Below are 19,223 nucleotides of genomic sequence, written 5' to 3'. Positions count from 1 at the left end.
TTAGGAAAACTACCCAATGCAGATGAGGGGGCAGAGATCAGAACGTTAAGATACACTGTGGATGGGAGAGTAGATGTGTACTTGGGCTGTCCAGATCTTAGCTATTGTAAATAACACTGTTACGAACATATGGGTACATATATTCTTTCTGATTGGTGTTTTGGAATTCTTAGGATACATTCCCAGAAGTAGGATGTCTGGGTCAAAGGGAAGTTCCATTTTTAATTGTTTGAGGAACCTCCATACTGTTTTCCACAGTGGCTGCACCAGTCTGCATTCCCTAGAAGTGTACTAGGCTAAGACTGTTTTACTCAGCATCACATCTTACTTGGCCTGCTTGTATATCTGTCTTCCTCCAACTCTTCACAGATATCTCCCAAAGCCCTAACCCTGACACAAATAAACTAGCACATACTATAATACTCCAGCCTAGAATTGGAAAGGCAAAAAAACACACACGTTACCTTTGTTTATATAAGCAATCTGCTCTGTAGCAAGAACCTAGGAGAATCCTGCTGTCATAAACCCTAGCTTCACTGATCCATTGTGAATTCTCTTCAAGATCACAGCCCATCCAATTTTGAAGAGACCCGACAGATTCACATTCCAGCCAAGTCATTTTACAAGTGACAAAATTAAGATCCATAGAGATTAAATGACTAGACCAAGGTCATACAACTCGTAGGGAGCTAAACCAAGGATACAACATGGGTTTCCTGGGAGATGAGCTCTGCACTCCCTGCATCTAGAAGTCCCTTTATGCTGATTTCACATTATCTCCTGAGGAAGTTTTCCACACCTGGTCTAGCCTAACTCTCCAGTCTCCTCAGAACTTAAAATAGTCCAGTTGCCAGACAACTGTTTATCTACTTGGAGCCCCAGGGAATGAGGAGTGGGGAGAAAGTGAGTCTTGGAACACAACAATAGATTCCAGTAAGTAAAATTCGGTTCCCCTGGGTCTTGAAGGCCCCAGGAGCAATCAGTAACTTGGCTTAGTTTTTGATACCAGGCAGATAGCCAGAGAAGAGCCGGCCCAGCTACAGAATTAAAAATGAGGATAAGAAAAAAATGAGAAAAGTGTCCTCAAAAAAGGTACAAACAGAAATATATTCTGCCATCACAGTTACAGGTATCAGCAGCTTTGAGACAGATGTGCTTCAGTCAGATGTCTAAAAAAGACAAATATTATAAATTGAAATAACATTAAAATATTTGTATGTGAGGCAATATAGTCTATTGACTAAAAGCACAAACTCTGGAGTTGACAGTTGTTCATGCCTGAACTTGGCCTCTCTTACAAGTTGTGTAACCCTGAGCAAACTACCTAACCTCTTGGAAGCTGGTTTTCTCACACGGAAAAAGATCTAGACTTTTAAGTCTTAAAAAGAAAAAAAGATTATATATATATATATATATATATATATATATATATATATATATATACACACACACACACACACACATACATACATACATACATACTGGTGCCAAACAGATTCCTGTATAACAGAAGGCAACTGAACAAAACTCCTGGTTGACACTGTACAATTCAGGCTGAGGACTCCCTGATACCTTAGAGGACTCTACCACCTATTCATGCAGCCTCAGAGAGATCAAAACTGGCCATCACAGTGGTACTTCCAAAATGGTAGTGTAAGAAATTTGGCAGATCTCTCTTACAAAATTATTTTTAACTGGGAAAAATTAATTTTAAAAAAATCACTTAAAGTCTCTCAAATTGTCCTACGGGCATACCAATGAAGAAACATTCATTCAGAGCCAAGCAATGATTCTCTTTCAGCATGGATGTTTCTCTCTCCTTTCTCTCTCTCTCTCTCTCTCTCTCTCTCTCTCCCTTCCTCTCTGAAATCAATAAAAAAAATATTCAAAAAGTGAAGAAGAAGGAGGAGGAGGAGGAGGAGAAGGGGGAAGGAAGGAAGGAAGGAAGGAAGGAAGGAAGGAAGGAAGGAAGGAAGGAAGGAAGGGAGGGAGGGAGGGAGGGAGGGAGGGAGGAAGGAGAAACATTCATTCAGGAAAACCTACTAAATCTGAGTTAGAATAATGAGAGTCTGTAGCATCTGGGCCATGACCTGCTTCCTTCTCCCATTCCCAGATCCCTGTTACAGAAACTCGATTCCGGGTACTCTACTGCAAAAGAACTGAGGTCCCATTCCTCAACCAGGTCCCTACTTGTATGATAGACCCAACCCCAAGTGTAGGTGCCAAGAATACTGGGGCTTCGATCACCGCTGTCTCAGCCCACTCACGGGCAGAGGTTCCACCCTGGGAGAAACAAGCTGAGGAGACCGAGAGATGCCACCCTCCTTGTCTAGCACCTGCTAGAGATATCACTCGTGGAGAAACAGGCCACTGTCTCTGTGCCTACCTCCTGAGAAGTAGCACAGAAGTTCTCCCAAGGAAGAAGCAGGCAAGGAGGATGAAGAGCTTTTCAGTTCTTACCCAGGGAGTGACTTTATTTGAAGCAGAACACAGGGAGTTCCACATGCAAGGGTATTGCTGAAAACAGTGAAGAGCTTGGTAGAACGATACTACTAGCAATAAGCAAAATGGCAGAACGTTCACAAGTTTAACAGAAAGAACCAGGGAAAGAAACAACCAAGAAAAGCCTTCCTGGGGTCACAGTAAACCCTGGCAATTGGAAAGGCTATGTGCATGTTCCTACTCAGAAACAATTAAAACAAAACATGGGTCAGACTTCAAAACACTTCCCCAAACTGCACACAGATCCATCAAAAAAGGGCAAAACCCTCACTAGAACAAGAGGCATAAGCAAAACGTCTGACCAAACACTAGCGGAAAGATAAGCTATTCGCCCCAGGGGAAATTATTATTAAGTCAAGCTTAATAATACAATCACGTGCATCCTCGCAGGCTGAAAGACCGTGTACGTGCCCAAGGCTGTTCCAGGCCCTCGCTGAACTTGGGGCAAATACATGAGCTCCCTAAGTTTTAGTAATAGCCCCCAGGTAACATAAACACCCAATGGTAAGAGTAAAAATATAACTGGCTGAGAGAACTGAAGCACAAGTGTTGACCAATAAGTGGCTTGTGCAGACCCGCAATGACTCCTAGGGAGCCAGACTAAAAGTAAAACTAAGGGAAAATAAAAGAATTCTGAACAGGGACATCAGAATCTTTACATTGTGAGAGAGATAGACTTCACAGAGTTAGTACAACCAAGTCATTAAATAAATGAAGAACAAAACAAAGAACAAAAACATCTGCCTCCAGTGTGTGGGGGAGGAGAACAGAGAGGAATCAGTATTTAGAGTTGCTGGAATATATTATATAAAATCTTCAATTTTCAACAAAAAAATATATGATTCGTGAAAGGAAACAAGAAAGCGTAACTCATACACAGGAAAAAAGCAGGCAATAGAAACTGCCTTTGAGGAGGCCTAGGTATCAAACATATCAAATAAAGACTTCAAAAAGTTATTATATTATGTTCAAGGAACTAAATACTTCTTAAAGAATTAAAGGAAGGTATGATTACAATGCCCCATCAAATAAAGAATATCGATAAAGAGAGAGAAATTATAAAAACAAACCAGCCGAGACCGGTTTGGCTCAGTGGATAGAGAGCGTCGGCCTGCGGACTGAGGGGTCCCGGGTTCGATTCCGGTCAAGGGCATGTACCTGGGTTGCGGGCATATCCCCAGTAGGGGATGTGCGGGAGGCACCTGGTCGATGGTTCTCTCTCATCGATGTTTCTAACTCTCTATCTCTCTCCCTTCCTCTCTGTAAAAAATCAATAAAATATATTTTAAAAAATAAATAAATTAAAAAAAATAAAAATAAAAACAAACCAAATGGAAATTCTGGAGCTGCAAAGTATAACTGGGGAAAAAATCAGTAAAGAGGCTCAGTAGTATATTTGACCTACGAGGAAAAATAATCAATGAACTTGGTGATAGACTGATGCCGGTTATATATTCTGAAGGACATAGAAGGGAAAGAAGGGGGAGAAAAAGAAGCAGAGCCTCAGAGCAATGTGGGACACCATTAATGCACCAGAATACTCATCATGGAAGTACCAGAAGAAAACAACCAGAAAGTCATAAACATATTCACAGAAATAATAGCTGAAAACATCCCAAATTGATGGAAAACATTAATCTGTACATCCATAAAGCTCAACAACCTCAAAGCAGGATAAAAGCTAGGATATCCACACCTAAATACATCAGACTCAAAATGCTGAAAACCAAAAGTAAAAAGAAAATCTTGACATCTGTAAGAGAAACTGCCTCATCAAATACAAGGGAATCCCAATAACATTTACAGCTGACTTCTCATCAGAAACAATGAAGGCCAGAGGATAATGGGATCACAAATATAAAGCTTTGAAAGTAAAATATTGTCAACCAAAAATCTCATATCCAGTGAAACTGTTTCAAAAATAAAGATTACATAAAGAAATAAAGATAGAAGCCTAGAGAATTTTTCTGCTGGCATATATGTTTAGGGAAAAAAAAGTAAAGGGAGTTCTTCAGGCTGAAAGCAAATGACACCAAACAGTAATTGGGATTCCTACCCTCACAAAAATAAAAATAACTATCAGAAAATAATACAATAACTCTATGCCAACAAAATACATAATTTAGATAAAATGAATAAACTCCTAGAAAGATACAAGCTACTAAAACTGATTCAAGAAAAAAAAAATAGTAATCTGAATAAATTTACAAGAAAAGATATTGAATAATTAATCTTGCCACAAAAAAGCCCAGGTCCAGAAGGCTTCATTGGTGAATTCTAATACAAATTTAAAAAATTAATGCCAATCTTTCTCAAACTCTTCCAAAAATAAAAGACAAGCTAATAGTTTCTGACTGATTCTTTGAGGTCAGAATTATCCTGATACCAAACCCAATAGAATCTCACACAAAAATACAACTACACACCAATATTCCTTATAAATATAGATATAGAACTACTCAACAAAATACTAGCAAAGTGAATTAAGTAACATAAAAAAGATTATAAACCATATCCAAGTAGAATTTATCCCAGAATTGCAAGGTTAGTTTAACATCTGAAAATTAATGTAATGCACCTAATCTAATGGGGGAAGAATAGTTTTTTCAACAGATAATGTTAAGACAATTGAATAACCACATGCAAAAAGATAATGTTGGATTCCTATCCCACACAATATACAAAAGTTAGCCCAAAGACCTAAGTGTAAGAGCTAAAACTGTAAAAATTTTTAGAATCCTATATAATAAAAGCCTAATATGCTATGTGTCCGGTCATCAGGTTGGCCATTCAACCAATCAAAGCGTAATATGATATGCTAAGACTGCTCAACCACTCACTATGATGTGCACTGACCATCAGGGGACAGACAGTCGCTATGACGTGCACTGACCACCCAGGGACAGATGCTCTGACTGGTAGGTTAGCTTGCTGCTGGGGTCCAGTCAATTGGGACTGAGCGAGATGGATCGGACACGCCCTGGAGCCCTCCCGTGTCCCTCCCCGGCTGGCCAACCTCCTGCATCCCTCCCCGGCCCTGATCATGCACCAATGGGGTCCCTCAGCCTGGCCTGCACCCTCTTGCAATCTGGGACCCCTCGGGGGATGTCGGAGAGCCAGTTTCAGCCCAATCCTGCAGGCCAGGCCAAGGAACCCCACTGGTGCATGAATTTGTGCACCAGGCCTCTAGTAAAATATAAAAATAAATCTTTGTGACCTTAGTTTAGGCAATGCTTTCTTACATATGACACCAAAAGCACAAGCAATGAAAGAAAATGTAGATAAATTGTACTAAATCAAAATTAAAGACTTTTCTGGAGCAAATATTACCATCAAGAAAATGAAAAGCAAAACCACAGAATGGGAGAGAACATTAGTAAATCATAATCTGACAAAGGACATGTATTCAAATACATGAAGAGATTTTACAACTCTAATAAAAATTCAAATAGCCCATAATAATAAAAATTTGGCAAAGGATTTGAATATACATTTATCTAAAGAAGATATACAAATAGCCAATAAAAATATGGAAGGATGCTCAACATCATTAGTCATTAGGAAAATGTAAATAAAAAACACAATGATACTATAGTACCATCTTGTTTATTTACGCAATATATAATAAGTTTTGTATGTATAAACTAAGAAAAAATGATTTATTTTCAAATAGAATTCTGAGGAAGTATTTTTGAACTAAGTTTTGCTGAATTCAAAAATAAAACCAGTATCTCCTGATAAAAAGATTTTCAAAGAATAAAATAGCCTCTAGGAAATTATCAAATCCAGGGTTTTCCAGTAAAACCATGATCTCAGGGTCAAGATAAAGGTGCTGCTGTAAGATTCTATGTTAAAAATTATGAAAAATTTGAGACAGTTCCATATACACTCTTCCTGCTAGACAAAAAGCTTCTAAGAATCATTGTATCATCACCATCTTTTTATTCAAGGGGTATCCAAATAAACGGGGGGAAAAACACAAAAACAAAAACACACCATGAGATATCATTTCACACCCACTAGAATGGCTATAATTGAAAAGACAGATAATAACCAGTGCTGGCAATATGTATAAAAAATTAAACTACATTGGTGGAAATGTGAAATTGTGCAGCCACTTTTCAAACTTTTGGCAATTCTTCAAGAAGTTAAACATAAAGTTACCATATGACCCAGCAATACTACCCTCTGGGACATACCCAAGAGAAATGAAACATATGTACATACAAAAACTATGCATTGATGTTTATAGCAGCATTATTCATAATAGCCAAAAGGTAGAAAAACACACACAAATGTTCATCAATTGATGAAGGGATAAATAAATGTAGTATAGCCATAAAATGGAAGGTTATTCAGCAATAAAATGAATTAAGTACTGATACATGCTGTAACATGGATGAACCTGGAAAACATTATGCTACATAAGAGAAGCCACCCACAAAAGACCACATCGTGAGTGCATTATTCCATTCATATACAGAACAGGCAAATCCATAAAGACAAGGAGCCTAAGGCTTAGGAGGGCTGTCCAGCAGGGATGGAGAGGAACTGCTAATGAGTTTCTTCTTGGGCTGATGATAATGGTCTACAATTACACTGTTGTGGTGGTTGCTCAACTCTGTCAATATACTAAACACCCCTAAATTGTATATTTTAAATGGGTGAATATTATGGTATGTGAATTACATGAAAAAAATATGATTAAAAAACCTGAAAATCTATTTATCTTTTGGGTCTTTCTCTTGGCATGAGGCAAGATTAAATGTTTCTAAAAAATGTTTGGAGAAGGCCAAAGAGTTTCTATAAACTAGTTACTCTGCCATGGCAAAAGTCCATGAATACATTCAAGATGGACTGATAGCTCACTGTTGACTGGTAATATCTCTCCGATCTAAACATTTATATTGTCTAAGGAAGCTGAGCCAGTGTCCTAATAAATAAAGGTAGAATGCCACCCTGGCATTAGAATCCTCAGGTTCTGTAAAAATAATTAACTCAAAGCAATTCAATGCACACAATTCAGTTCCTTATCTCACCAATTCTAAGAAATTCTGCACATTGAGGCCACTTGAAAGAAGTCATAGTTTTTCTATCCTATTAACATATATCTCAAATTTCAAGTTATCAAGTGATAGGACTGATAAATATCACGTACCAATAGCTGTATATACTTCATTTAAAAAAAAAAATGGCCCTACACAATCACCTTTCTTAAAGTAACAGAGGACAGAGAGAGAAGGAAGAAGAAAGAAAATAGAGTGTAACAGTAGAGAACTCATTAAACCAGCGGTTCTCAACCTGTGGGTCGCGACCCTTTTGGCAGTCGAACGACCCTTTCACAGGGGTCACGTAAGACCATCCTGCATATTAGATATTTACATTACGATTCATAACAGTAGCAACATTACAGTTATGAAGTAGCAACGAAAATAATTTTATGGTTGGGTCACAACATGAGGAACTGTGTTTAAAGGGCCAGAAGGTTGATAACCACTGCATTAAACCAATGGAATAGGAAATGAATACATTTTCCTTCTTACCACCCAAATTATAATATGAATCATGAATACCGCAATAAATTATGCCATACGACATTAGTTTTATAAAGTACACGGCAAACTGACTTGAAAAAAACCCACAAGGGATACCTTCTGGAGGGGTCCCAATGCTGCTTCCAAGGCCCAAAATAGCCATCTTCTGCATTCTTGGCTCCAGCATCACAGCAGATTCTTCTCCCCTTTCCCAGTGGGGTATTTTGACGGGCTCCAGGTGGACATTCTCTAGCCCATCTTCCTTTAGGTTTTGGCACATGATTTGAATGGCTTTTTCTAGACCCTTGGAGCCACTTAATCTGGAGCCAACAGTATCAACCAGAAGTGCCAATCGCTCGTAGGATCTGTTCTGAGCTTTGCCATAAACAGCAAGGTCTATGATTGCTTTAGCGACATCTCCATAGCGGGCTATTTCTTCTTTTATTTCTTGGAAAGTCCTCTGCGAGGTGTCATTCCTCCATATAGCTTTGCCAGAGTTCAAGGCTAAAAGGTGAGCACCAACAAATGTGAAGAGAAGAAACTTCATTTTTTCCCCAGTTTGTTTTCTTCCTAAAATGGCCTATGTAAATAAGAAACATGTTTTAGGAAAAGAATCTCACAGCTATCTGCCCACAACCCAGAGATTGCTTTTCAAACAGGATTATCCTTCCCTTCTCACCCACTGCCCAACTCCAACCAACAAATTCAGGTACCATAACGTACAGGAATGAAGAAGTAAAGAGGCAATGATTGGCCTTATTAAGGCAGCATTTATTAAAACCATGCAATCACATGCTACCTCATATTTCTGTTTAAATATGCTAAAGGATTAAAATAAAAAGATAACTAGAGCAGCACACACTTATGATAAAAACTCTCAACAAAGTGGGAATAAAGGAAAGATATCTCAACAATAATAAAAGCCATATATGAAAAACCCATAGTTAACATCATACTCAATGCTGAAAAACTAAAAGAATTTCCCTTAAGATCAGGAACGAGAAAGGGTTGTCCACTTTCACCACTCTTATTCAACTTAGTACTGGAAGTCCTAGCCACAGCACTCAGACAAGAAACAAAAGGCAAAAGGCATATCTCCTCTCTCACTCTTTCTCTCTTTCTCTCTCTCTCTCTCTCTCTCTCTCTCTCTCTCTCTCTCTCTCATCCTTCTAGATACTGAGAACTTGAAATGTAGCTAGCCCAAATTGAGATGTTTTGTAAATGTAAAATAAACACCTGATTTGTTCTTTAAAATCAAATACTTCATATCTAAGTAAGAAAAATAAATAAAATGCATCAGATGTATTAAATAAAATTTATTATTATTCATTTTACCTGTCCCTTTTTTACTTTTAAATATGCCTATTTGAAAATTTTAACTTACATAGTTATACTAGTATTTATATTGGACAGTAATGCTCTAGCTACATTGAACTTGACACTGTCCTTCAAATACCTAGGCCTTTTCATAACTCCTTCTCTAATGAAACTGCTTTAAAAATCAGCTTTTCTGTGGAGCCTCAAACAACACCCCAGAGTTATATGCACTCAAACATTTAACCCCAGAGTTAAATGTTTCTACGTGGTAGAAACATTTTCTGTGTTTCTATCATAATGAACTATATTATCAACTAATACATTTGTTTATAAATCTGTCTCTCCTATTCTCAGAATCAAATAGAGTAAATTACCATTGCACCTTCAATCATTGTACCCATATATAGGCATTCAGCACATTTTTATTTAAGGAATGAATGAGCTTTTAATCTCTAGATCTTAGCTCCCCTAGGGTATGAAAGTACATGTCTTGCCTCCTTTAGGAATAAAATCTTGCTATCATATTTAAATATTTTGAAAAATCATGAAAACTGTATATTGCTGCTGCTGCTGTCCCTGTTATTATAACTACTTACATAGATAGATGCTTGGTTTCTACAGTAATCATAATAATGCTTGTTTTTTCAAGTTAAATTTTATTAAGATATTAAAATATTTCCCCAGATTGCAATTTATTCTTGAAAGTACATTTTAAAGAATGGACTGTTGGTGCAAAAAAAAAAAAGTTAATAAGCCATCTATTAATTAAGACAAACCACAAGTATCTGCTTCTCATTAAAAATTTTCTAAGCATTCTGCAAGCGTTCATTAACAATATCAGGATACATTTCTAGTGATGGATTAGAATCATATAATGATAGCATTGTGGAGACACAAGAGAGCTTAGGAATCCCAGTCAATACCCTTGTTTTTTAGAAAGTAAATCAAGGCTTTTGTTGCAATTCCCAGGCAGCAGATAAACCAGCAGCTACAATCAACCAGGTAACTGGAGCAACTAGCACACTTCCCGAAGGATTAAGGATTGTTTTCTTTGAAGAAACTGTATGCATCTACACTAATAAAAGAGAAACATGCAAATTGGTGTCACTCCGCTATGCCCACCAGCCAATCAGAGCAACTATGCAAATGAACCCAACAAAGATGGTGGTTAATTTGCATACGCAGGCGCAGAATGAAGACTGAAGAGGCTTGGCTTCTCCGCTGCGGCCGCCAAGCCTCGCTGCTGCCGGACCAAAGACCTGGGTCCCAGGTGCCAGAGGAAACCCGTGCCAGCAGCCAGGGGAAGGAAGGCCTATTGCGCGAATCTTCGTGCAACGGGCCTCTAGTTTACATATACTAGAAACTCAATGAAGCATCCCTAAACACAGTCTGAGAAGCAATAACTATAATAAAATATGGGTACACAAGCCGACTCATACACAGAGTAGCATGAGAACCCAGAGAAGAACAAAGTGGGTCATGAAAGGCTATGGAGAAGTCATAGCTCAAGACAGCTTCCAGGAATAGCTGAGAGAAGGAATGAGGGGTGCGTCCCCCTGTCAGGTCACCCAATCATCATTCTTAGGTTGCATTCTGGTTTAAAGCTATGTTCAGAAAGTAACAGTGCCTATGTTTTCATTGTTACATCTTTTTGCATGTCTGTCAGCTGAATTAATGGGTAACATGCCACTTCGATAATAATATTTGATGCCCCCTAACATGATCAGTGAAATTAATTTTGAAACAAAAAAAATAATATAATTACTTTCAAACAAAAACTGGCATCTGTGTTGTTCTAAATACCTTAACTACACTGTATCTTCAAATCCCACAAGTGCAATAAATGCTTTTTTTTTAAGTAGCTTAACTTAAAAGATGATGGTTTGTTACCTTTTAATGGATCAACTTCCCCCTGAGTATAATACTGGCATTTTAGAAAGTTTAAGATTAAAGGCACAAAACAATGACTTATGTGAAAAAATCACTTAGAACACTCAATGTAAGTAAACACTAAATGCATGTTAGTTGATTCTAAACCTTGGTTTCCCTAGAACATAATCTGAAAATTACTGATGTAATTCTTGGCTAGAATGCATAAATATATATTTCTCCAATGTAGCACTACAAGAATCTCTTATTATTTTTGTTTTTAGAAATATACATTAACCCAACTAAAATATGTTTTCATTAATACATAGTAGAAAATTATAATTATTACTAACCGCGTATATTTAGAAACCTAATAAAAATGCAACAAAATATGGCTATATCACATTCCACTTTACAAAACACTGTAAAATATGTCATTTAAAAACACAGGGACTATAATCCGATATAAAATTTGTACATTCCCAACGAGAAGTAGGAATTTACAATAAAAATTAAAATAGTAAAGTATACAGACAAAAAAGGCCAAATAGAGGCAAGTAACTGGGGACAACTTAAAAGAAATTCTCTTCTAATTCACAAACTTAGGGTCAGCATCCATGAAAAAAAAATTTGTAGACTTGGAGTCAATCTAAAAAAGATGGATGATCAAAGGAGCCAGTTTATTTGCATGAAAGGACTAAAAACACCAGCCCTCCTCGGTGTGAAAAGACCTAGGCCAAAAGTAGAAATATTTTGCCATATAAAATCAACAATGGTTTGGATAAGATGAATAATGAATGCAGAATTCATTTACTACCAAATCTTTCGTATTAGTACCAGGGCTCAGAGCCAATTTCAGAAAAAATAAAAATGTACAATTTTAACACTGAGTATAAACATATTAATAGTTTACCTAAAAAAGAAGAGGACTGGATAAAACCATGAATGATACAGCCAATGGAAGATGAACCCTTTAAATCTCCCACAGAGCACTGGCACCATATGGACCCAGTAAAGTTCACTAGGGGACCAGAAGGAGGGTTTACTCCTCTGAAAGACATTGGTCTGCGTTAGCTCGGAAACACAAATGTCCCCATACAGTCATTGCAACCAAATAAGATTAAACAAGCTGCGGCACTATTTTTTCTATAGTCTACAAAGGGAGCAAATACTAGTAATTCCATGGAGATCAACAAAGAAAAATAGCATTATTCATCTCAAACATTTCTCTTTATTAATTGTGAAAGATGTTCTGTTCTGAGTCATAAATTCATTTCCCCGTTCATTTAACAAAAAGTTATTAAGCACCTACTAAGCACTGAAGACACAAATGTATAGGATACTATCCACATCCTTAAAGGGCTGCCCAGAATAATAACAGGGTCAGAGATCATGTGAAAATCCCTATGACAGAAGTAGTGACGAGGTTCTGTGAGAACGGAGGGGAGGAGAGGATGAGGGGGACGTCTGCTTGAGCTGATATGTGAAGGGTAAACGGGACTTTACTGATGAACAAGTGAGGAGGGGGGGGCGTGGCACTGAAGAAAAGGTAGAGGGAGCAACCCTTGCAAAGACAGAGAGGCTTTACAAAACAGCCTCCGGGGAAAATGGCAAGTAGCTGGCCGGTAAGTGGGGGGAGCGGTGGAAGACCGCAATAATAGGGAGGCTTGTTCCCCAAGGTTGGACTGAAAAGGTCTACTGCGTGAAACTGCACCAAATTCGGAGCAAAATGCCCTAGGGCCCTGCAATGGGACACAGCGAACAATTCCCACCCTTCATGCAGCCAGGAAAGGAAGGACAGTTTCTTTGTGACTTTCACTACCCCCTGCCCTAGCATGGAGAATTCACCCAGATGCCGCATCAGGCCAAGGACACCATATGGAGCACCTCAAAATCCCCAAACAAGCCACTACTTGTTACATATCTGGTTATTCCTTGGAATTGTCACAGAGGGAAAAATAATCCATGCTACAAAAAAAATAAGATGCATTCGTCAGGCAATCCACTTACAAAGACACTCAAGGTCTTCTGTTTAAAATCCTTAAAAATACTAATAAACCAATTGGGGGGGGAAACGTCAGGCAATTATAGGGTATTTGAAATGTCTAAACTTAAACTGCACAACATTTTTAAAAAGATATTCTTTGTTCTTACACAAAAGGTTGAAGTCATTGTTCCTTTACTTGAATCCAAACTATGGAAACATTAAATGAACATTAATCTTCAAAATGTGATACTTTAAAAACCCATCCCTTTGAGTTCAGAAACATACACATTCAAAGGCAACTTTGAAGAACTATATGAGAAAGATTTGCTTTTCCTAAATTGTCTTCACAATCCATAGTTACAGATTATCTTTTTTCACACAAAAAAGATAAAATTCTTCATAATGTCATTTTCATTCTTTCCTACTTACTTCTGGAAGCAAACTAAAGCCAAACCAAATTTTCTCCTATTGTGAATTACATATTCTCTAATAATAGCTCTATATTTTGAGGAAACAAAGCAAAACCCTTTGCTTCTATTTCTAAATATTTTCCTAAAATATCATTTTTTGAAAATGTCGCAGGCTATGATAGAAATGCCAGAATGAATAGGCTAAGTGAAGTGGAAAGGACACAATGAAAAGAGAATATGCTAAAAGACAGAAGGAATAAGATTTAGGATCTGAGATTTTTATTGACATTTTATCCAGTCACTTTTCCTTCTAAAAACTAAATATACTGCTTACGTGAAGACGTAAATATTTCTCCTAAACCTTCCATTGCTGAACAGGATTTGCCACTATAAATTTAACTCTTAGTCGTCAGTCTAGAGTGAACAGCAGATATAAAGACCAAAAATGCTAAATCCTAGCATAGACTTGGGCACTTGAAGTTCACTTCCAAACTCCTTTTTCCCCCAGAGCTTTGAGGGAATTTATTGAGAGCAGCTTTCATGTATCAAAAGGGTGCTGAGCTTTGCCCCATCATTGGCAGGTGTCACAGCTGGTGGTCCCTCTGGCCTCCGGTTGGTAGGCCAGACTGCAGCCATCACAATATCCATGAGCAGCAATAAAATCACCCCCAAGATGCTGACTTTCTGTCCACCATATTCACATGCCTGGTTTCAGCACAGAGTTTCTTGTCTATGTTCTCCACCAGGCTGGCAAGCTCATCAATTATCTCACTTTGTTCCTCCGGCTCATGCCCAATCTCTTCCTCATTTGCCTTTAGCGATTTATGATAGAAGAAAGGGCATCAGGCCTGTGTCCTGTTCTTGGATGATTTTCTGCTGCTGTTGCCTGATTTCATCAGAACCCAAGCCTCTGGTCTCCTCTGGCTCCTCAAAGAGCCGAGGGTTGGGTACCGCTCTCTTAGCCCCGCTCATCCTCAAGCTGGACTTCTCTCCTGCATCCGAAGGACCACCTACCGCCAGAGAAATACCCGGCTTCTGTGTTGTTTACACACCTTGCCCAGGACTCAATCCTTCCTCACCGACTCCCTTGGTTTTATTTCTCCACAGAAACGACTTAGGAGTTCACCTACCTTCCTGTATTTCCTAATCTTTTGTACTGAGAATTCTCTTGAGTTCCTCACAGATTTTTTTTTTAAATATGAAAAACTATTACCTGAGCTTTGACTCTAACTCTACTGTATATACAAATATAACAAAAATAATTTTGTACAGTTTTAATGCAAGTTGATTATTTTTTTTTTCAAGAAACAACTACCATGCATATCAAGGAAGGACTATGCTGTTTCAGAACTTGACCGAGAGCTGGTCCTCATTTTGGTAAAGCACCGATGACAATGCCGCCTCTGGTTTTGGAAGCACCATCACCACCCCCTGGGCTGGGCTCATTTGTTGCTGTCCCATCACCAGGCCAAGCCTCTCACTGCTTCACTGCCATCTAGCGCAGCCATGCCTCAGAATTTACGTTTTGAAAATACTTCATTGAATATCATTTTTCCTTTAATTTCTCCTTTATATTACAACTAGGATAGAAGACTGATTTATTTGAAAAATATAGTATATGCAGAGTCTCTATGATGCTTAATTTAGGATAATAAAGCAAGTATCAGAAATTATATGGCGAGTTGTTGTTTTTTTTTAAAGAATCATTGCACCTATTAGGATGGGGAACTAGTAATAGGAGTAAAACTAACAATTCTCTTCCTTACTCTTCCAGCCTACCTTCCAGCCAGGGGAGGCCCTGTGACCAAGTTCTACTCAAAGAGACCAAACAGAAGCAGATGACAAGAAAGCAGTCACAGTTCTAGAGCTGCATCAGTTACTCAGTAACCATGAGGGCAAGTCCAACAGGAGTGGTCTTGACACCACTGAGCATCTACACAGCATCACCAACTTGTCTGTCAGGCGAGAAAAATTAACTCCATTTGTTTCCATCAGTGTGAGCCATGTTTTCTGTTCCTTGCAGATTAAATACATTTCCAAAGGCTATAGTCCTTTAGGAGATCCATAATTAAATATATTGCTCACACTCATGAACACCATAAGCAGAGCCTGGGATCTGGCATAAGATCTACCTAGACTCCCACATGAACCTAAATTCTAAATACCCAACACCAAACTCAGAATCTTCCTTTCCAACCCGCTCTTCCTTTGCCCCTTACTCCCACCCCCCAGTCAGTAAGTTGGAAGCTGCATTGTGTCACTGAATTCTTTCCTCTCCCTCTAGGAGAACAGGTGAACAGTTGCCTCTAAGTTCACCTTTAAATTCTTTCTCGACAAACTTCCCGACCATCTGCCTTCCCATCACTTCCCCAGCCCAGAGCCTCATTATCCGTCATTTGAAACTCTCTGCCTTACATTTCCAGTCCATCCTCCTTACTGCTCCAGGATTTATCTTAAGCCCAAATAGAATGGCGCCTTTGTTAAAGCATCTGCTCCCTCACCATTTACTGTCAGTGGTGTGGCTTCCAGTCTTCACAGTCATTCCCTGTTGTCCCCCCACCTTTACACTGCAGCCCCGACAGGCTGTTTACCGGTCCTTGAAATTACAGAACACTCTTCATACCTCTCTGGTTCTGCTCATGCTGTTCCCTCTGCTAAAAATGCCCCAGTAATCTGTCTCCAACTCCTAGGCAGAACTACTTGCTGCCTTTTCAACAGCTCACGATATCTACATGTTTTTGTCTGTCATCTTGCTAGACATCACTGAATAGCAATAGTATTTTCTCTCTATAAAATTCAACAAGCATGTTCTCTGCAAGGAATCTGTTTTTGTTCTTTGTATACTAAGCAAACAGTACAATACCTATCAATAAATATTTATAGCATAAATTCATCAAACAAGTAGTTACACTTCACCACAGTAATATACAGTCTGATTCATCACTTTAATGGTTACTTTTTCTTCATCAGACATTAGTTCTCTCCTTTAAACTACAGCATATTTACAAGTTCCTCTCATAAAGGGAGTCATAAAGGGCCTGGGTCCTCGCTGTCCCTTGGGTTGCATTTCAGCTCCAACACTCTACTACGGATGTTCTTACATATTTAATATCAGTCACTTTTTGTTATCTCCCATGTTAGCACTTGACTAAGTCACCTTATCCCCAACTCTTCCTTAAGTGGTTCACTTACACAAACCACTACTCAACCTACCACCCTGTCTCCTCCCACCAGCCAACTGAAACTGAACTCACAAGGATCGTAAAGGATGCCTGGTTTCTGCATCCACTGGAAACAGTTCGTTTCCTATCACACTTGACATCTGAAACACTTAACGTGGTGGACAGTCTCATGGGGCTCTCTCCGTAACCCTCTCCTACTACACACTCTTACCAGCAAGGTCTTTCCCGCCAAGACTTCACTTACCATCTACAGCATGAGCTCATCTAGAGGATAACAAGGCCTCTTAGTTTGGATGCCCACAGGTACCTCAAACTCAACATATCCAAACCCTTCTCATGACTTTCGCTCCAGAATCTGATCTTCCTCCTGAACTCCCACTCTTGGTGTGTGGCATTTCCGCCACCCCAACATCTGGACCATTCGGGACATCTCATTCTATTTTATCCCTTCAGACATGTAATCACTAAGTACTATCAAATTTAACTCTTAAAAAGCTCTCAAACCCATCTTTCCTCTCTAAATCTTCCTTAGCGCTTTGGTTTCTGCCCATGTTACCCTAACCTGAACCACCACAGCAATCTCCTGACTGATCTCCCTGTCTCCTGCCTCCTCTTCTCCTAGACATTCTCTTTGCTGCAGAGGCTATCTTTCTTCAAAATATTTATGTTCAAAATGTCTGTCTGTCCCACTAAATTGTGTACTCAATGTGGGAAAGGACTGTGTAGAATCCACCTTTGAACCTCTAGGATCTAGCGTTGATCTGAATTTAGTATGTACTCAGTGAACACAGGCAGGACTTAGTTTTAGAAGACCCTAAGAGATAGCAGGTGGCTGAGTAGGAGGAGTGAATGTATATTCCAGACTGAAGAGTAGCTTTTACCTCTTTAAAATTCAAAGAAAAGTGCTGAATACATTTTATGTGCTTAGTAAATAAATACTGTCTTGAGCTGATAATTCTGTGTAAGCAGATAATTCCTAGACACAAGATCATTTCTTCTTAATGGCATTCATGTCCTCCTTGGCACCTAATTTACTGCTTCTCAGAGTAAGCGTTCAGACTTTTTGTTGATATATGCTTTCTGGCATGTATTTTTCACACAGTGGGGGACACAGGGCAAGACAGAAAGAAAGGAAAACACCAGACAAGAACATTTGCTCCAACTACAACTTCAATTCTACTTGCTATTAAAAAAAAAAATGCCACAGCATTTGAAATCCTTAGAAAACCCCACCTAGTAAAAAATGGTGAAACCTGAGTGAAGTCTGTGGATTTGTTATACTGTAGTTACACAGATATTACCATTAGGGGAAACTGGGTAAAGAACACAACGGATTCGCTCCGTTATCATTTTTGCTACATCCTGTGAGTCTACACTTGTTTTAAAATAAGAAGTTAAAAAGAAAAAAATAGACTTACCTACTTGATTTTTATTTAAGTTCAAACATTTATAAAATACTGTAACATTATACTTCTGGGAAAAAATAGAGAATTGAACCAGAACTGTTCTTATTTGTTAGAATCAGATGCCAGCACAGGGAGAGGCACGCCCCAGTCCCACCTCTCCTACCATCTTGGACTAGGAGTCACCTGTATCCAATAGCTTCACCATTACTTTTCCTAAGAGCTGGAAAAGGAGGCTTCATTTCAAATGTGTCTGCCCCTGAATCTGCCACCCTGGGTAAGGTATGGGCATTGTCAGGATAAGGGAGGAAGGGAGACAACCCCTCACGGCTGGGGGAGAAGCCAGGCATGGTATTCCCTTTTCTTCTCCCCATGGTTCTGGAGTTAGTCCAGTGACAGCAGGCCAGTGAGGTGATGAGAGCAGGGCAAATGCAACACTGACCAGCAGTCGCCTTACCACAGGAATCCCAGGAGCTCTAGCTCGGAGGCGTGGGGATGACAGCCTGCTGGGAGTGGCCCACCCGCAGACCCCCGCTCACACTGAAGCACTCGTGGCCCCGCTCTACAGATGCCCGTGATCTCAACCCATCAGCCCGAGCGTGAGCTAACTCATTTTGTGTCCCTGACATTTTGCTGTTTACCAGTGAGCAGTTTTTAGTTTGCCCTCTAAGCACATTACTCTGGCTTACTCTACTTCTCTTTTCCCCAGATTTCTTTCTCCCTCTTAGGTGTGCAAAACACCCAAAACTAAATTCCCACTGCTCAACAGCAGATATCTCTCTCACACGGTTGAACATAACTGACTTTTAAAAAAAAAAATACGTTTTATTGATTTTTTTACAGAGAGGAAGGGAGAGGGATAGAGAGTTAGAAACATTGATGAGAGAGAAACATCGATCAGCTGCCTCCTATACACTCCCTACTGGGGATGTGCCCGCAACCAAGGTACATGCCCTTGACCGGAATTGAACCTGGACCCTTGAGTCCACAGGCTGACGCTCTATCCACTGAGCCAAACC

General features: G+C 39.1%; 1 protein-coding gene and 1 pseudogene across 3 annotated transcripts in view; both read right to left on the bottom strand.

The window, feature by feature from the left end:
• Nucleotides 1–19,223, bottom strand: part of CPQ (carboxypeptidase Q) — a 342,845-nt gene that overhangs the window by 274,109 nt on the left and 49,513 nt on the right. For both annotated transcript variants that reach the window (XM_081111618.1, XM_081111619.1), the window contains exon 2: nucleotides 8,154–8,616. In XM_081111618.1, the coding sequence (XP_080967744.1) occupies nucleotides 8,154–8,583 (430 nt within the window). In that variant the 5' untranslated portion in view covers nucleotides 8,584–8,616. The remainder of the gene's footprint in view (nucleotides 1–8,153; nucleotides 8,617–19,223) is intronic.
• On the bottom strand, nucleotides 14,142–14,591 carry LOC308533249 (syntaxin-8-like; annotated as a pseudogene). The gene has a single exon. The product of its transcript is annotated as a syntaxin-8-like (transcript).

Source organism: Myotis nattereri (assembly GCF_964212035.1).
Source record: "Myotis nattereri genome assembly, chromosome: 17".
Classification (NCBI taxonomy): domain Eukaryota; kingdom Metazoa; phylum Chordata; class Mammalia; order Chiroptera; family Vespertilionidae; genus Myotis; species Myotis nattereri.
Note: the sequence above shows the minus strand (reverse complement) of the source record. Positions and strands in the feature narration are given on the sequence as shown.